The 19,021-nt window shown below is 37.7% G+C and overlaps 1 protein-coding gene and 1 long non-coding RNA gene across 2 annotated transcripts; both read left to right on the top strand.

Annotated features, from left to right (window-relative positions):
* Nucleotides 1-242: 242 nt before the first annotated feature.
* LOC5570270 (brachyurin) lies at nt 243-1,269 on the top strand. Its single transcript, XM_001659001.2, has one exon. The coding sequence runs from the start codon at nt 300-302 to the stop codon at nt 1,188-1,190; it is 891 nt and encodes a 296-aa protein (XP_001659051.1). The 5' UTR covers nt 243-299; the 3' UTR covers nt 1,191-1,269.
* Nucleotides 1,270-5,628: 4,359 nt separating this feature from the next.
* On the top strand, nt 5,629-11,232 carry LOC110675304. The gene is made up of 5 exons (XR_002499353.1): nt 5,629-6,015; nt 6,082-6,194; nt 6,276-6,389; nt 6,477-6,571; nt 10,250-11,232. It is a non-coding gene; the product is annotated as an uncharacterized LOC110675304 (long non-coding RNA).
* Nucleotides 11,233-19,021: the final 7,789 nt, after the last annotated feature.

Below are 19,021 nucleotides of genomic sequence, written 5' to 3'. Positions count from 1 at the left end.
CATTGGGTGATCCGTAACTGTGTGGGCATGGTACAAATCTCACAATAAAATCTATTCAGTCTCAACATTTCTCTTGACGTCACGGTTTCGTCACATTCGATTTGGAAATATCCCTCTCAGGCAAGTTTCCCACGTTATCTATCGTGATTGGATTAAGCTTATCATTCTTCAATTCGTATAATTTATGCTAGATTTGGACTTCACAAACGAATAGCAATATTATTGTATAAAAGAGAATGGTCAGCTCCCCGACTTCCAATCACTCATCCGCTGTGATCCCGAAGCCTTCACGCGCAACCATGAAGACACTCGCCGTAGTTTTAGCAGCCCTGGCCTTGGCCAGCGCATCGGTCATCGACTTCCGGTACATGAAGCGCGTCGAAGAGTTGGACATTTTCTGGGAGCAGCTGGACCCTCAGTTGCAAGTGTTGCGACCATCCCCCGAGGAACGCATCGTCAACGGCCAGGAGGCTCAGCCGAATCAGTTTCCGTATCAAGCTTTGGTGCTGAGCTTCTTCGAGGGTGACAATTCCGGTTTGTGCGGCGGTACCATTCTGACTCCAAACTTTGTGATGACTGCAGCCCATTGTGTGCAGATCGGAACTGTGGCCACTCACGGTACGGTGGTGTTGGGAGCTCACAACCGCCAGGTGGTCGAAGCCACTCAGCAGCGATTCAACTTTGATCAAATAAATGTGCACCCAAGCTACATCGCTGCGCTGCTGCGTAATGATATCGCCACTGTGAGACTGTCTGCCCCAGCCGTGTTCAACGAATTTGTTCAGCCAATTGATATTCCGGCCCTGTCGGACTCCAGGACGTTTGCTGGTATGACTGGAATCATTTCCGGCTTTGGACGCACCTCGGATGAAACTGGATCTCCTGCCAGCGATGTTGTGATGTACTCGACCAACCCAATCCTGACCAACGCCGATTGTGCGGCTTTGTGGAATTCGATCATAATTGGTGCGCAGAACATTTGCTTGTCCGGTGCTGGTGGACGGTCCGTGTGCAATGGCGACTCCGGTGGTCCGCTGGCCGTACATGAGATTGGCCGTAGTCTGCAGGTCGGTATTGCATCGTTTGTTCACGTGAACGGATGCGCCTCGGGAATGCCGTCTGGATTCGTGCGGGTGTCTCACTATCTGCAATGGATCGCTGATAACAGTGATGTTGTGCTGCGAAATTAGAATAAGAACATTTCTGACGGTGGTATTGTAGAACATAAAGAATGACTGAGGAATATACTTAACGAATTACAATTATAAATACACCTGTGATTTTTATTATTATTCTTTCAACATTGTCTGAAACTGTCGAGAACGAGAAACAAAGACCTGATAAAGTGGAATTGGTCATGACTGTGGCCATCGCGTGAAAAATGAAGAGACAAAGATGAATTGCACCAGCTTTGGAGAAACAGTCCCTGTAAGGCAATCTTCCGCAGAGTTACGAAACGTATGGCGAGTTACATATTTTTACGATTTGTAACATGCCCTAACATGATGTAGTTAGCAAAAATGGCTTTTCATCAACCATGGATGGCAAAAGTAGAGAAACGAATTAATTTCAAGGTAACAGATCCGCAGGGTGGGCACAACATTTTGATTTTGCAATTCCTGCTTTTTCGCTGGGTTCTTCGGTATAGATTTTATCATTTTCTCGGTTTCTAATCGTGCTAATAATTACAAGTAATCCAATTTCTAATCCCTTGTCTTGTCTTCCTCATGAAAATGAAGGGTTCTCTTTTTGATAAATCATGGGTATTCCATCACGTGAAATGTGTCATATTTCCCTTGTAACACAAACTTAGTGGCATCGTATAAAAGAAGGATGTAGCTTTCATTTGACATTCAAGAATTTGTTGCGGCCATTTTGAATTTGGCCGCCATCTTGAATTTTGTCAGAAACCGATTCTGAGATCATCATCAGAAACCTGAAAAAAAAATTGAATAAGATAGGCTACAAAAACTAGGTGAGCAATGGTGTTTACCCTATGAAATTAAAGATTTTCTAAATCATGTTCATCGATTTTGACGTATATGGCGAGTGCAATGAATGTAAACATCATTTTTGTACAACAAAGGAACAAGATTTTAAATGGTTGGTTTTTTATTTGAGTCAAGTAAAGAATAGGAGTATTATTTTGAGTAAAAAAATCTGGCGGCCTTTTCGCAAACTGTTTATCTGGCTGGAGTACGAGGAGCGACCAATTTGAGAAAACCGAAACGACCACCCTTTAATTTTAGCATATAGGTGCCGGTACCAATGGTTGTAATGTACCAGTAGATTGGACTATGGAATAAAACGTACATTTTTCGATAAAAACGACATGTGCTATTTTTGGTGGATAGATCGCCTCTAGTTTAGTCGATTTGCCAAATTTCAGCTTTTTATTTTATCAAAAAGTCATATAAATAATTAAGTTTACGCAAAAAATTTGCTCCCTTGCACCAGTAGTAGCCGTCGTGTTCCAATAGTGGATCAACGGATGGAAGCAGTTTTAAAAATGGATGTACAAAAATGGAGAAAGGTCCCAGAGATGATCTTTATGCTTCATTCGAAAGATATTAGTTGCTGTTCCGAGAGAAAAATGTTAATCCTATGTAAAAATTTACCATTTTGTTTAAAATTCCTTGTATCGTTCCCGAACGTCTACTACTGGAGCACTAGCGCAACTACTGGAACACGTGTACCAATAGTGGCTCAAGCGATTTTATGTTAAAAAATTAGTTTTATCACTCTCTTTATATTTTTCCCATATAGTAGAGGTTGAAATCTTTCTGCTGACGCCAAAAGATCTCGGTTAAGGCTTTTCGTTATTTTGTTATGATTTTTTATAGCTTAGGTAGTCCACTAATGGCACCGGCACCCTACTAACGATCAGTGACATAAAATTGGAATTCTAACGATGTGTGCCAATGGCGGCCTGGTTTCAGTGAGAATTTCTCCACTACCATATTTATTCAATTCATAGTCGATTAGTTAAGTAAAGCCATATTATATTATACTTATGGTTTGTAGTTTAAGAGCCCAAGTTCCATGTAACTTTAGACTCCCGGGTTTACCCGTCTTTTTTCCTGGTGGGTTCAAATTACCGTCTCCTAGTTTGTGAACTAAAAAATTTTGGAGAAGATGTGGCAACTATCAAGAAAATACGCTGACTCAAGTTCTAACACTACAGCCTTTTCATGAAATACGCGCCAACGGACGAAAAGCTAGTTTTGAGCAGTTATGAGTTATGATAGTCTGATAAGTTATAAAAGGAGTGCCAAGATAGGCTTTAGTGATACAAACACTCTGATACGGACATATAACTTTTTGCAATTTCTCATCGTAATAGGCTGTTTTTCATCTCGCCAATCTGTCATGAAACGGCTTACTTTCCTGCACTGAAGTATGCAGCGCGGGAATGGTAATTACGCAACAGAAACCAGTGCTGTAATGATTCATTACGCAACGCTTTCTTTCGCTGTTTTGAGTTGCGTAATGAATCATAACACAACAATTTTTCAGAAATTGTAAAATAATGGTGAATGCATTCCGATATAATTTCTGATAGCCTCAAGTGGTCTTCTACGGCATCGCAAAATAGTAGTTTACGGAACAAGTTGCAGAATGATGATTTTTACACCACGAGTCGTAAATTTATCCTATGACGCTTGCCAAGTAGGATAATTACGACGAATGCTGTAAAAATCGAGTTCTGCAACGAGTTACGTACTACATTTTTTGCAATTTCGTAGAAGACCACTTGAGGGTATCAGCAATTATATCGGAATGCATACAACATAATTGTACAACTTGTGAAAAATTATTGTATTATGATTAATTACGCAACTCAAAACAGTTGCGCAATGAGAAAGCGTTGCGTAATGAATCATTACAGCACTGGTTTCAGTTGCGCAATGATCATTCCCGCACTTCATACTTCAGTGCAGGAAAGTAGGCCGTTTCATGACAAATTGGCGTGATGAGAAACAGACCCGTTTTCGTTATCTTTGATAATTATCTTTCGCTGATGCTAAAAGCATGGCCACGGTGCTCCAATTACCGTTATTATCAAATAAAATATACCATTCAAACGGCAGTCAGCAGTTGATTCCTAACGTTGTTCTGCACCTCTGGCCCGATTTTGAAAAAAATCCTTAGGCAGAATTTTGAGTTACGCCCTTTTGAAGTTTATATGATAAAAATCACTGAAAATATGCCATTTTTAATTGTTTAAACAAAGAGATTATACAAAAAATGTAGTTTTGATTTTTTATCTGGTTTTATATTTTGAAAAACATTTTCATAAAAAAAATCTAGACCGACATTTGGAAAGGGCCAATGCTATGATAAGTTATTACTTATCAACCAATACACGAACAATTATATCTAACAATCTAACGCCTGATAGTGATTTTAGGTAATTGTCCAAAGCATTCAAATATGAATGAATAATTCTTGGACAGGATATGCAGATACGCCCTTTTGAAGTGTATGGAAATAATATTGCATGGTGAATCCCGTTTCATCTATAATCAACGGTTAGGTGCATACATAATCATTATACCTCTGCGGTTGTTCTTATTTCATTCAATTTAGCAAGTTGCACAAAATTTACACGTACACATATTGTCTAGATTGACATTATAAAAGGGCCAAAGTATAATTGAAATATATACACATCAATATAGCTGAACATCAAAGTTGATCGCAACATTCGAACACTACATATCTGTATCTACATAATTCTATATTCTATATTCTATTTAATTCTATTTAATTCTCTTCTATTCTAATCTGTTCTATTCAATTTTACTCTACTTAAATTTATTCTATTCTGATCCACCCTACTTGTTCGTATACATATTTTTACAAATGCCAATGTTGTAATCAAAAACTGCGCGCAAAAGAATTGAACGATACACTTTCGATGTTTGTTCGACTTTATAGCGCAGACAGGTCTGTGAAACAGCGTTATGCACAGCGTTATCCGACGCCAGCTCATTATGTCAGCCTAGTCCTCGACCAGTTGCATTGCAGAAGTCTTTTACATTAAACATGGTGATATGATATTTCGAAGATTTTGTCAGACTCTGCTCTTCCCAGCTCTCGACAAACTTGTTCAAATTACCTTTAAAACGAGGATCCAGCTCAAATGAAAAGCATTTATTGCAAAAAGCTTAAATTCCTTAAAATACATAAAAACTATCATATATAAGTTGAAACCCTTGTGAAATAAAAATTCAAATCTTCATTTTTATGGATCATATGAGAAGCACGCATTAGGAGTCAGAATCTGTGCATAGCATTTTTTTTTTACAGAGCTGGGAGCGCTAAAAAGCCGTACAAATATCGAAAGAGTACCGTTCAAATCTTTTGCGCGCAGTTGGTAATTTTTACAGTGTCTATTTGTAAAAATATGTATAAGAACAAGTAGGGTTGATCAGAGTAGAATATATTTAAGTAGAGTATAATTGAATAGAATAGAACAGATTAGAATAGAAGTATGTATGTATGAATATATAATATAGATAAAGATAAGTGATGTTCGAGTGTTCCGGTCAACTTTGATACAGTCATTGTTCAGCTATATTGAAATGTGTATATTTCAATTATACTTTGATCCTTTTTCAATGTCACACGGGAAAAAATCTGATCCCATTATCATGATTTACGAATCATGAAAATTATAAATTGCTCTTGGGACGAAATCATGATTCAGACTCATGATTTTTGAAGCTGAGCTACCACTATCATGATTCAGAGCAACCATTTTCATGAGCTCCAAATCATGACCATGAAAAGCGTTACGCACACGGTGCACCTGTCAAAACGTGTTTAGCAAAGCTTGTGCAAAGCATAGTTGGCTGCGCATTCACGGAAAAGTTGCCCTTTTTTAAAAAAAAAAAAAGTTCACTCTTATTGCCGGTTTCCTGCGCCGCTGTTGCTCTACTGTCGTTCCTGCTCTACTATTCCGTTCCTGCTCCGTTGATATCGAGCTATTCCGGCTCTGCAGAACTACCGGTAAGTGAAAAAACGCATGCAATTCAATACAAATGCTGACAATTTTCCACCGTCTTCTCTGTTTAGCCGTTTCATTCTGTTCCTTTCCTGCCGTGGCTGTTGCCCGTTCCGGCTCCTGTGTACCCGTTCCGGCTCCGCATTGAGGGAAAATTCTTCCGGCTCCGCTCTACTAACTACCGGTAAGTGGTACAAAATTAATCCATTTTTGCGCCTGTAATCGAAATCCATTTTGACCATTTTCCACCGTCTTCTCTTTTTAGCCGTTTTATTGTCCCAGTACCACTGTCGCCATTCCCGCCGCGGCTGTTGCCGTCCAATAGGTGCATCCGTTCCGGCTCCACATTGAGTGACCAGCTCCGCCCTACCAACTACCGGTAAGTGATACAAAATTAATGTATTTTTGCTCCTCTAATCGAAATCAAATATTGACCATTTTTCACCGTCTTCTCTTCCGCAAAAAGCTCCCGATTTTGTTGCCGTTCCGGACGTTTCGTTTTCAGCCTTGGCTGGTTCCGCCCAGTAGGTGTTCCCGTTCCGACTTCCCCCACAACTACCGGTAAGTGTTACAAAATGAATCTATTTTTGCATCTGCAATGGAAATCAAATGCTGACCACTTTCCACCGCCTTCTAATTCGTAATTAGCTTCCATTTCCATTGCTGTTTTGGGTGCCCCATTCCCACTCCTACTATCCTGTCCATAATCATATAGTCGACGTAAGCACTACTGTAGTTTTCAACACAATCTCTGTTGTCTAGCAACAAATAATACAAATTTAAATATTTTTATCAGGCAGACATTCAATCTGCCGCTCCACACATAATTGTCCCATGTTAGTTTTTGACTCTTTCTTTCTGTCTCGACGTTCCTACTAAAATTTGGCCTGCCTCTTCAACTCAGTGTTCCTTTAGCACTTCATAGTAATTAATTGAAGAGATTTCTTTGCCTGCCATTGCACGAATAATTATTGTACATTGTGTGGCAAGCACAATGATAATCTATGCCCAGGGTGTCGAGAAAAATTCTTCCTCGACCCGATCGGGAATCGAACCCGTCGTCTCCGAAATGGCGATCCAAAGCCTTAACCACTACGCTACCTGGAGACACAAAGTAACTGCATATCAGCCCCATGATGGAATTGAACTGACCAGGAATCATCATAAGGATCTGCTTTCGAGGTCATTCTATTTTTCTATAATTTATTATAATATTCTAACTTCATTGTAACTGTAACTTTATTATCGTACATACATTATTGACCCAATTTTGTCAGCTCCTGTTTGGAGAACATGTTTTGCTCTCCTTTAACATTTAAACATATTTTTCAACTTTTTATCGCTCTATTTTTAGTTTTCGAAAGCAGTTTGATGATGAACCAAAAAGATTTGGAAAATTTTCATTTGTAAAATGATGACAGCATAAAGATTGTCGCAAAATGGAGCTGACAAAATCGGGTCCATGTTGTATATTGGCTAATTATAAGTGATTTTTCAAACATTTACATGAATTATGTAGTTTGAAACTTTGATAACGATTTTCTCAATACCAACTTTTTTCATATGGAACTGTTTTGCAGATACAGGCAATACATTACACAAAAACAATCTAATAAGAAGAATTTGAATGCTTGATACGGCTGACAGGTGAACTGTACATTGCATCCCATTCAAGATATTTGAAAAAAAAAACATCGTTTATAATAACTCAAACATAGTATTTTATCGAAAGGCACAGAAGTTCGGAAGCATAATGGAGCCGAAGTAGAAAAAAACATCGTTAAAAAGTTGAATGCAGTTCTCTGTCTAAGCCAATCAGTTCACAGAACAGAGGTGAGTTATTAAACGAATTAGAAAGTTGGTGATAAAATGATTAAGTGAAAGACTTAGTGAGAATATGGGTGATTGGGTGAGTTAGTGAGAAAATTAGTTTGTGAAAAGTTCAGGGAGAAAGTACGTTAGTAAGAAAGTAAATTGGTTGGTGGGAAATATGTTGATGAGAAAGTGAGTTTGTAAAACAATATGTTGGTGAAAAATTGAGTTGATGAGAAAGTGAGTTCTTAAGAAAGCAAGTTAATAAGAAAGTGAGTTCATGAGAAAGTTAGTGGGAATATGAGTTATGGAGAATGCGAGTTAGAAAAATATGAGTTAATGAGAATATGAGTTCAAGTCAGTTGATGAAAAATGAGTTGGGAAGAAAGTGAGTTTGTGAGATAATGAGTTGATAATAAAGTGAGTTGTTACAAAGTAAGTTGATGAGAAAATGAGTTGGTGATAAATAAGTTGACGAGAAAGTAAGTTGGTGCGAAAATGAGGTAGTGAGAAAGAGATTTAATGAGAAAGTTAATTGGTTAGAAGGTAAGTTTGTAAGAAGTTAAATTGGGTAAGACTAAGGTGATTTCTAACTCACTTTTCAATCTCATTTTTTCACCAATTCACTTTCTCATAAATTCATCTTCTCGCCAACTCATATTGTAACCAATCCACACTCTTTCCTATAAGCTCACCTTCGTACCAATTCACCAACTTACTAGTTTATTTTCTCACCAACACGTATTCTCATCAATTTACTTTCTTATTGACTCACTTTCCACCACCAACTTTCACCAACTCACTTTTTACCAACTAATTTTCTCTTCAACTTACTATCTTGCCAACTCACATTCTTACAAAATTATTTTTTAACCAACTCATTTTACCCACAACTCACTATCTTATCAACGCACATTCTTGAGTTGAGAAAGTGAGTTAGAAAATAAGCTGGTGAAACGGGAATGGAAAAAGAAGTTGGTGAGATACTGAGGTGAAGATGAAGTTGAGGAGAAATAAAAATTTTAGTTAAAAAGTAATAGCATAGGCATAGGCATCTTCATAACCTACCCGATGGTCGAAAGGCAATTTCCATTCAAAGCTAATATGTAATGAGAAACATTGAGTAAGTATGGTTTCTTTTGCTTCATTATAAAAATAAGTATTCTGAGTCTAATATCCTTGTTATTCTTTGGCGAGTAGAAGTTTACACGGAATGAAAGTTGTACTTCCAGAGCAAAACAGTTGTATTGTTTGAACAATATCTATATATATATAAATGAATTTCTGTCTCTGTCTGTCTGTCTGTCTGTCTGACCGCTATAGACTCGGAAACTACTGGACCGAACGGCGTGAAAATTTGCATACAGGGGTTTTTGGGGACGGGGAAGGTTTTAAAGGTAGTTTGGAGCCCCTCCTCCCTCTGGAAAGGGGAAAAATAATGTGTAAAGCCTGATTTGCTGCTGAACAGGAATCGCTAAAGAAATTTTTCGCCGATTCCTTGCAGAAATTTTCTACAGCCACTCCCATTTGAATTGACATTTCTTTTCAACTGCGTACTGCGATCAGAAAAAAGCGCATTCTTGATCGATTCCTTTCAGAAATTTCCCATGCATCAAGATAGGCCGAGAAATTACTTGTCAGCAGCGAATCAGGCTTAAAAGTGAAAAAAATATTTTTTTTTCTTTGCAGGTATTCTTCTAAATTAATCACTTGATTGATTCTAAATGTTTCTATATTTACCTTTTGACAAGCTGAGGATCGCTCAAAGAGAATTAGTCCGTTTGTTGTATAAAGATAATGATTAAGTGTAATATAATTTTACTTGGGTCTCCAGTTAGCCTAGTGGTTAAGGCTTTGGATCGCCAATCCGGAGACGGCGGGTTCGATTCCCGGTCCGGTCGGGAAATTTTCTCGACTCCCTGGGCATAGAGTATTATTGTGCTTGCCACACAATGTACAAATCATGCAAAGGCAGGCAAATAAAGCCGATCAATTGATAACTGTTAAAGTGCTCTACTACTGTAAAAGTACTCTCTACACAAGTTGAAGAGGCAGGCCAAGTTCCAGTAAGGAACGTCGAGCCAGTAAGAAGAAGAAGAATATAATTTTACTTGCTTCAAATAAAACTATACCTTGTATTCATAGTGACAGAAGCCCTAATAAATGTAATTAATATCAGCACAGAAAATCATGATTATCGACCATCTGCATATTCTGGATGTTACACATTCTTCTTCTTCTTCTTCTTTCTGTATCAAACGTCCCCACTGGAACTTCGCCTGCCTCTTCAACTTAGTGTTCATTAGAACACAATTATATCAATTGTACCACATAATTTATAGCTGCACTTCATAACAAAGTTGTCTTTGAGTATAGTTTTATGCTTTATTATTTAATTTCGTATTTACTTTTTCTTTTTTTATACAGAACGCAGGTGATATAGAAGGGAGGATCGAGTGGCGACTGAACCATCTCCGCGAAAAATTTGGGGAATCATCGCTACAACCTCAAATTGTCGCAGTGGGCACGAGCAACTCAACAAAAGCAACGATGGTTATTTTTGGCGGCGCGGAGTATATCGCAGATAATATTGTGCATGCTGTATGCATTTGTATGCATATCACTTATGTGCTAAATTTGCGATATACTCCGGACTGCAAACCGCTGTGGCTCTTTGTTCAGTCATACCTGTTCAAAATCCCGGCGTCCATTATTGAGCTCCCGAAGAGCACACGTGATTTGCTAAAAGGTATAGATAATTAAACTGGAAGATCGTTTTTTTTTTCTTAAAATAATCTTTTTTCAAGTGAAAAGAATAGAATAAATGAATTAAACTCAAAACCCCAAAATATGTTTTAAATAAATGTTGTACTCACAAATAGCTTAAGGTGAAGGTGCAGTGCGTTTACTTTCAAAACTATGCATTTTGCCTCGCGTTTTCTCGAGCACAAATCTGAAAATCTGCCTCAATCTGAAAATGTACCACAATGTTTACTGCGAGTGAGCGAGCAACGAGTTATATTTTCAGCTTCATAGACCTGCTGGATGATCAGATTTATGATCATGGGAATTAGAGCAGAATGAGAGGCGGCCATTGTGATAGCCATTTTTAGATTTCACAAACCATGTCCTTAATCAGACCGTCACACAGTAGTTTAGTCTGCAAAAAATGACAGACAAAACCTCTAGCTCAGTGCTTCCCAAACTGTGCGCCGCGGCGCCCTGGGGCGCCTTAAATCTTTTTCAGGGGCGCCGTGGGCCGATTAAAAGTAAGGCCTGGCAAACCTTCTCAACTTATGTTATAGGTAATTGTATTACATTGATCGAAAGCATCAGACGAAAGTTGAATACGAAAATCGAACAAAGAAGACAATTAAGCTGCTCGCCACAGAAGTTGAATGCAACTTTTTGGGAGTGAAAACATAAAGATAGCTTTGAGATATCGCTAACCAGTTCAAAAAAAAATTAATATCTATGTTCAAAGTTTTTCAAATTCCATGTTCCTAATTTATGTTGACAAACATTGTAAAGGTATATACAGTAGACGTTCGGTAACTGCAACATGTTTACGTTTCACTTAGCGAACGAAATTCGATAACTGCAACGACTGACAAACGTCAACAACCCATCAACTGACGTAAAATGAACGTGAAATTCATTTGACTGTTCATTTGGGCTAACAGGGGCTAACATGGCGCACCATTTTGACGTTTGGTGGTGCGATAACTGGAGAATTGTTGCAGTTACCGGACTTGCAGTTAAAAAGCATTGCAGTTAAACCGTTTGCACCGACCGAACGTCTACTGTAATAGAGTTTTCTGTAGGATTAGTTAGAACTTTCTCAGAGTTTATATATTGATGAAGTTCTGAAACAACATCCTCTATAAATGATATCAAATTGTTATTACGCTATAGTCACAACCTTGCTGGTAGGGATCTCAGTAACAAACAGATCTTCAGGCTGGATGGAGTTACATTGTGTTGTTAAAAGCTCCACTATGATTTTTTCATCTTGCTTGCTTGCTCTTCCTCTGTTTACCTGTGTTATACTACACATTTTCATAGAAACGGAAGAACTTATGTTATTAATTGTTTAAGAGAATTGCAGCCCTAGGCTGGCTCATTTCTGCGATCATATGTCAAAAAGTAAACTAACCTGGAAAATGCCATAATTTTTATTCTCCTTATCAAAATTAAAGTCGCTTAGTTATATCGAGAAGAGGGTTTCACAACACTGGGAGAAACAATTCAACTTTTCTTATTTCTTATTCTGATGCAAAAATGTTAACCATGTTGAAATCTTTCGCAAATGTAAAGACATTTTTATAGCCTCGAATTGAAAGGAATCCTTTGACGATTTTTTTTAAATCCTGCTTCGATCAAAATTTGTCGTTTTTTTTCTATTTTTATGCTTTTACAATACAAGCGGCGCAAATTTAGCAAGAATTTAAAGTTCACTACAATTATGATTATTACAATTATGATTACAAAAAGTTTGGGAACCCCTGCTCTAGCTAATCCATATGTAGTTACTAATAGCTGATATTACCAATTAGGAATACTACAAGCAACTTCTAAAGGTACTAAAATGACAGGTAACTTCTTAAATTTAGTACCATACACTTCTAGTCAAAAGTTTGGGGTCACCCCTTGAAAAACATGTAAAAGTTTTATGGTCATATCTCTGCGAATTTACATCCGATTTCAAATCTTTTAAGAGCTTTTGAAAGATAAGGAATGAAACTATTTTTGTACAAAGTTGGCAGGCAATATTTTTTTACATTTAATATATGAAAAATTGACACAAAAGTCATTTTGGTCATCGACCAAAAGTGTTGGGTCACCCCTTAGTATGAAGCAGTCCATAAAAGTTTGAGTTCATTTTCGTAAGACTTATAATGAGTACTATTCATTATCCTTCACCAGCAGTGTAGAAATATAATTTTGAAAAAAAAAAAATGATAGAGATATGAACGAAAAATTGTTACATTTTTTATGAAAGAGACTCAAAACTGAAGGATTGCAACATACTAAGGGGTGACCCAAAAATTTTATCAATGACATCAGTTGATATTTTTTGGAATACCTTTTTTCCTAGATTTTTCCGCCATGATCTCTTAAAAGTGGCTGAGAGGGTATAGAACAAGGCTTCTATTACAACCTTTATCTCAAAATTTGGTAGGCGCAATTGAAAATATCAAAATTTTGGGTCATTTTTCCATACACTATATGGTCGATGTCCAGTCAGACCGGACCATGTATTTTTCAATGATTTTAGAAAAATGTCCTTCAGGCACTTGGGATATCACATCAAACGCTTTATTTTCTGAAATACCATAGTTCTTTTATGTAATAAAACTTCTCTAACAAAATAGCATCGAAAAGTTCAGAGTTGTCAAAATTGTTGGCTTGTCTACACCTGTCCAAAATATCGTCTAGTTCACTCTGACTTAACACCGACCATATGTAAAAATTATTATCTGCAAACTATGTACAAAGTTTAATTCTTTATCTTTCAGATGAGCCTAAAGGATTTGAAATCGGATGAAAATTCGCAGAGATATCACCATAAAACTTATATATGTCTTTCAGGGGGTGACCCCAAACTTTTGACCGGGAGTGTATGTAGGTACTCTATGTGTAGTAGCATTTACCAAAGAACAAACCTTCATCATTTCAATAAACAAGAAAATAATACAATATTATCTACAAATCACCAAACATGATAAGTCAACTTTACGTACAATAATAGTTAAAATATTATTCTGTCTTTCACACTACAGTAGTTCTTTACAATAAATGAAAGTATCTACGCAATTTTGTCGTTACATCCTCCTCAGAGTCATTAGCAATGCCAACCAAAAATCATGATTCCAAATTTCAAAAACGTGATTTGGTTTTATGGTGCCAACAAATTCAACCAGAATCATAAATGATGCGCACCCAAAATCATGATTCCAAATCCCAGTATCATGATTTCACTTTATGGTCCGAAAATATAATGATAATCATAAACGATGCGCACCAGAAATCATGATTTGGGATCCTAATGGCATGATTTAGCTGCATGATCCTGTAAAAAACGACCGGAATCATAAACCATGCGCACCTGGAATCATGATTCTAAAGCCTAAATATATGATTTAGCTTCATGGCGCTTGCAAACCCGACCAGAATCATAAAGATGCGCACCGGAAATTATGATTCCAAATCCCAACATCATGATTTAGCTTTATGATTCTGCCAAAAGTATAACGCACTGACTGCGTTACGGGTGCACCGAATCATGATATCATGCTTTCGAATCATGGTGTATTTTCATAAACTGAAAATACCCTAGGCTCCAGAAATCATGAGTCTTTTTTTATGATTTTGGGATCCGATTTTTACCCGTGCAGTATAGACAACATGTGTACGTGTAAATTTGGAATCGTTCAAATGTTACGTAACGAGGAGGTTCGGTAGTGTTACGGTTCATACATTTTCCATACAAAAGCTGTAACGTGGGGGAGGAAAGGGGGTCTCAAATTGGAAAATTCTGCGTTACATTTGAATACAATTTGAATCATTCCTTCTATGCGACTTGCTAAATTGAATGAAATAAGAACAACCGCAAAAGTGTAATGATTATGTATGCACCTAGCTAACCGTTGATTACAGATGGAGCAGAATCCACCATATCCCATATTCCATATTTTTTTCCATACATTTCAAAAGGGCGTATCTGCATATCCTGTCCAAGAATTTTTCATACAAATTTGAATGCTTTGGACAATTTCCTAAAATCACTAACAGGCGTTAATTTGGTACATATCATTTTTCGTGTATTGGCTTATTAGTAATAATCAAACAAAGCATTGGCCCTTTTCAAATATCGGTCGAGAACAATTTTAGAAAAATGTATTTTTCAATATCTAAAACCATATAAAAAATTAAAACTACAAAATTTTATTATAATCTCTTTGTTTAAACAAGTTAAAGTGGCATATTTTGTGTGATTTCTATCATATAAACTTCAAAAGGGCGTAACTCAAAATTCTACCTAAGGATTTTTTTAAAAATCGGCCCAGAGGTACAGAACAACGTCAGGAATCAACTGCTGACTGCCGTTTGAATGGTATATTTTATTTGATAATAACGGTAATTGGAGCACCGTGATGGCAATTAGCAGATATAATCTCTCACATAAGAATTTCTGCCAACACACTTGGATCAAGAGCAGCAGCCAGGAGTTTTCCGGCATTTCTCTTTGGCTCGGAGAGGAATACATACATAAGAGCATAAATTAATTCATGAACAAAATAGTTAAGTAGATGAAAAAAACCGAATTTTGTACTATACCATTTAATTCCACTAGAGTTTGTATCCTTTGACAAAGGATACAAACTCTAGTGGAATTAAATGGTATAGTACTAAATTCGGTTTTTTTTTTCATCTACTTATAGGTATTCTACTAAACAGCTCAAAGATTTATTAAAATTGTTAACATATTTCTTCAAAAAAAATCTCCATGTTATTCCCTAACGTATTTTATCGAATATCTTTCCAGAGATGCTTCCGAAAATGACTCTTGATATTTCTCCTTCAACGGAAAACCTACAAGGATTCCATCATAAACTCCTTTATGGATTGCTTCAAGGACTTTCTAAGTTCTGCAAAGTATTCTTTAAAAAGTATGATACCATTTATCGTTTGAGAAACTTCCATTAGGTACCGTAATCCGGGGGCAAATTGATCACTGGGGTGAATTTGATCAGGTCGGCACCAAAAAAAACATTACCTCCCAAGGATGCTGGAGGTTTCGTTTTCACCACAGACATTCCATGTTTTCTAGTTTATAGATGCCTAATGATGATTTTGAACTATTTCATTTTTATTAGGATCAGTTTTGCATAGAAAAATTCACACTTTTTTAAGGTGTAAGCAATACAGATGGGAATGTCGGTTCCAAACAATCCACTGGTACTATGTTTGCATGTTAACTTTGAGTGTTTAAAAAGTTGGGTAACCTTAAGAATGAACTACTGAACTCATTTTTTATATCACGCAGCAAAGCAAGGATAGTTTCTAACCCATAAAACCGTTTATTCTTAAACAACGTGCTTATTTGAAGAGAAATTGCCTACATTTAGGCGTATTAGGCAGATTTTCAAAGTTTAATTTTGCAATAAAACGATGAAATACTTGAGTTGTAAGAATTTTAACATCATTTTCAGATTCAGGGAACCCAAATTTAGTAGATAGGGAAATGTTTCATTCTTAAAACTGATCAATTTCGCCCCAATGTGTCATTTAAATTTTTTAATATTAAAACTATTTTTACGTTATGTTAAACATTATTTCATGAACAGCCAGTTACATAAACTAATAAAGATCAATGGAGTACTGGTTTTGTCGAAATTTATTTGACAATATTTGAATTACGAAGGATAATACAACATAAAGTTGTAAAATAGTGATCAATTTGCCTCCGGATTACGGTATTCCTTCAAGAATTTCCCCATGGATTCAGCGAAGATGTGGCATTTATCCGGGAATTAAGTTGACTCAAGCTCCAACACCACAGTCTTTTCAGCAAATACGCGCCCACGAACGAATGATATGAAGAAATAGTTATGAAAGCCTAGAAAAGGACCAATAATCTCTTACGATGTTTACATGAGGTATTCATTCAATAATTTCTCCAGGGATCCCTTCAGTAATTCAAGTTTGATGGATCAGGATCAGTAATTCAAGAAATCTTTCAAATGAATGTCTTATGAAATTTCTTAAGAGATTCCTCCAAACATTTTTGCAAGAATTTGTCCAGATTTTTCCTATATTTCTGCAAGCATTCTTTGTGGAGTCCAAAGTTTTCATTTATTCATTTATTTAGTTAACATCTACACAGATAACACTGAATCAACAATTTCACGCCACAATACTCGGTTCGTGGCCGCATCTCTCCATCCTCGGTTCTGCCCCACGCTCGCCAAATCGATACGCACTTGATCCGCCCACCTAGCTCGCTGCGCTCCACGCCTTCTTGTACCAACCGGATCCGAAGCGAATACCATCTTTGCAGGGTTGCTGTCCGGCATTCTTGCAACATGCCCTGCCCATCGTATCCTTCCAGCTTTGGCCACCTTCTGGATACTGGGTTCGCCGTAGAGTTGGGCGAGTTCGTGGTTCATCCTTCGCCGCCACACACCGTTATCCTGCACACCGCCATAGATCGTCCCGACGTTCATGTCCGTAGAGGACTACCGGCCTTATGAGCGTTTTGTACATGGTACATTTGGTGCGGGCGTGAATCTTTTTTGACCGCAGCTTCTTCTGGAGGCCATAGTAGGCCCGACTTCCACTGATGATGCGCCTCCGTATTTCACGGCTAACGTTATTGTCAGCCGTCAGCAAGGATCCAAGGTAGACGAACTCGTCGACCACCTCGAACGTATCCCCGTCTATCGTAACACTGCTACCTAGGCGAGCCCTGTCGCGCTCGGCCCCACCAGCTAGCATGTACTTTGTCTTGGCCGCATTCACCACCAGTCCAACTTTTGCTGCCTCGCGTTTCAGGCGAGTGTACAGGTCTGCCACCTTTTCAAATGTTCGGCCGACGATGTCCATATCATCAGCGAAGCAAACAAATTGACTGGATCTCGTAAAAATCGTACCCCGGCTGTTAAGCCCGGCTCTCCGCATAACACCTTCTAGCGCGATATTGAACAACAGGCACGAAAGTCCATCACCTTGTCGTAGTCCCCGGTGGGATCCAAACGAACTGGAGTGTTCGCCTGAAACCTTCACACAATTTTGCACACCTTCCATCGTCGCTCTTATCAGTCTCGTGAGCTTCCCGGGAAAGCTGTTCTCGTCCATGATTTTCCATAGCTCTACGCGGTCGATACTGTCGTATGCCGCCTTGAAATCGATGAAAAGGTGATGCGTTGGGACCTGCACGGAAAAAAATCCGTTGCCGGATTCATGAACAAAAAGTCATGATTTCATATAATTTTATGTTTCATGATATCATGACTAAAAGTCATGAAATCGTGACTATTATGCAAGAATTCGTATGCTCAGGGCGTTACACAAATCTAACTGTCACTTTCTTCACCTTAGTCAACGTGTCTCATGGCGATCGGTGATCTTTTCTAGTGAAATTATAAAAAAAGTTTTGTTTTGAAAAAGTTTAAATTCTTCGGAACCTTGTCATCATATCGATGACATTCTTGGTGTAATTCTCGTGAGTTCCTACATTGTTTTTCAACACAATCAATGTACTTACCTAATCCTGACTTTGCAGAACCGGGAAAGGTTTGACTTTGAGCGAAGATTTTGCATGACAAGCTCGTTGGTGATTTTAACTGTTCGGAAGTGATGCATACTCCACGTCCTATAACAGAGCAGGTCACAAAAGGCAGCCGGATGATCCAGTTCCACTTTCCACATCCGCAGAGCTGTTGAGGACTGTTCCATGACTCATGCAATGCACCAGCCCAGGGACCATTTACCAATACAATTGATGCTCGGAACAACATTTTGCGTACAAACCTAACCACCGAATGTTCGCGGTCCTGCTAAAGATGTCACACTCGTTAGGTTGACATTTGTGGAATGTTTTCACGGTTCATTACGAAACTATCGACACAAAAGCAGAAACAATTTTAATCTTTATTTTATTTGTTTACCAATGGCAAATATAAACTGGGATCTAAATTGACGAATAATGTTTCGTTTTCATGAACTGAGTTCATGATTCAGGGATCCTGCTTCATGATTTCATGACTCAACTTACCACTTTTCAGCACCAAAATTGGAATCATAAATGACAGGTATCTGAATACATGCAAAGTGCTTATGTTTTCATGACCTATGTTCATGATATCAGATCCTGCTTCATGATTTCATGACCGAAATTGCCACTTTTCGTATCAAAAATAGAAATCATAAATGACAGATGACAAAATCCATGAATAGTGCTTATGTTTCCATGAATTTTATTCATGGTTCCAGCATACATGCTTCATGATTTGAGAATTTAAATTGCCATTTTTCTTCGCTAAAAATTGGAAAAGTAACGCACAGCCGGCGTTACGGTAAAATGCTTCATGATTTCATGACTTTTGGTCATGGTGTATTTTCATAACATGAAAACACACTTTCCTCCCGAAATCATGACTCTTTCTCCTGTTTTAGAGCGCCGCATTTTTACCC

Source organism: Aedes aegypti, chromosome 2 (assembly GCF_002204515.2).
Source record: "Aedes aegypti strain LVP_AGWG chromosome 2, AaegL5.0 Primary Assembly, whole genome shotgun sequence".
Taxonomy (NCBI): domain Eukaryota; kingdom Metazoa; phylum Arthropoda; class Insecta; order Diptera; family Culicidae; genus Aedes; species Aedes aegypti.
Note: the sequence above shows the minus strand (reverse complement) of the source record. Positions and strands in the feature narration are given on the sequence as shown.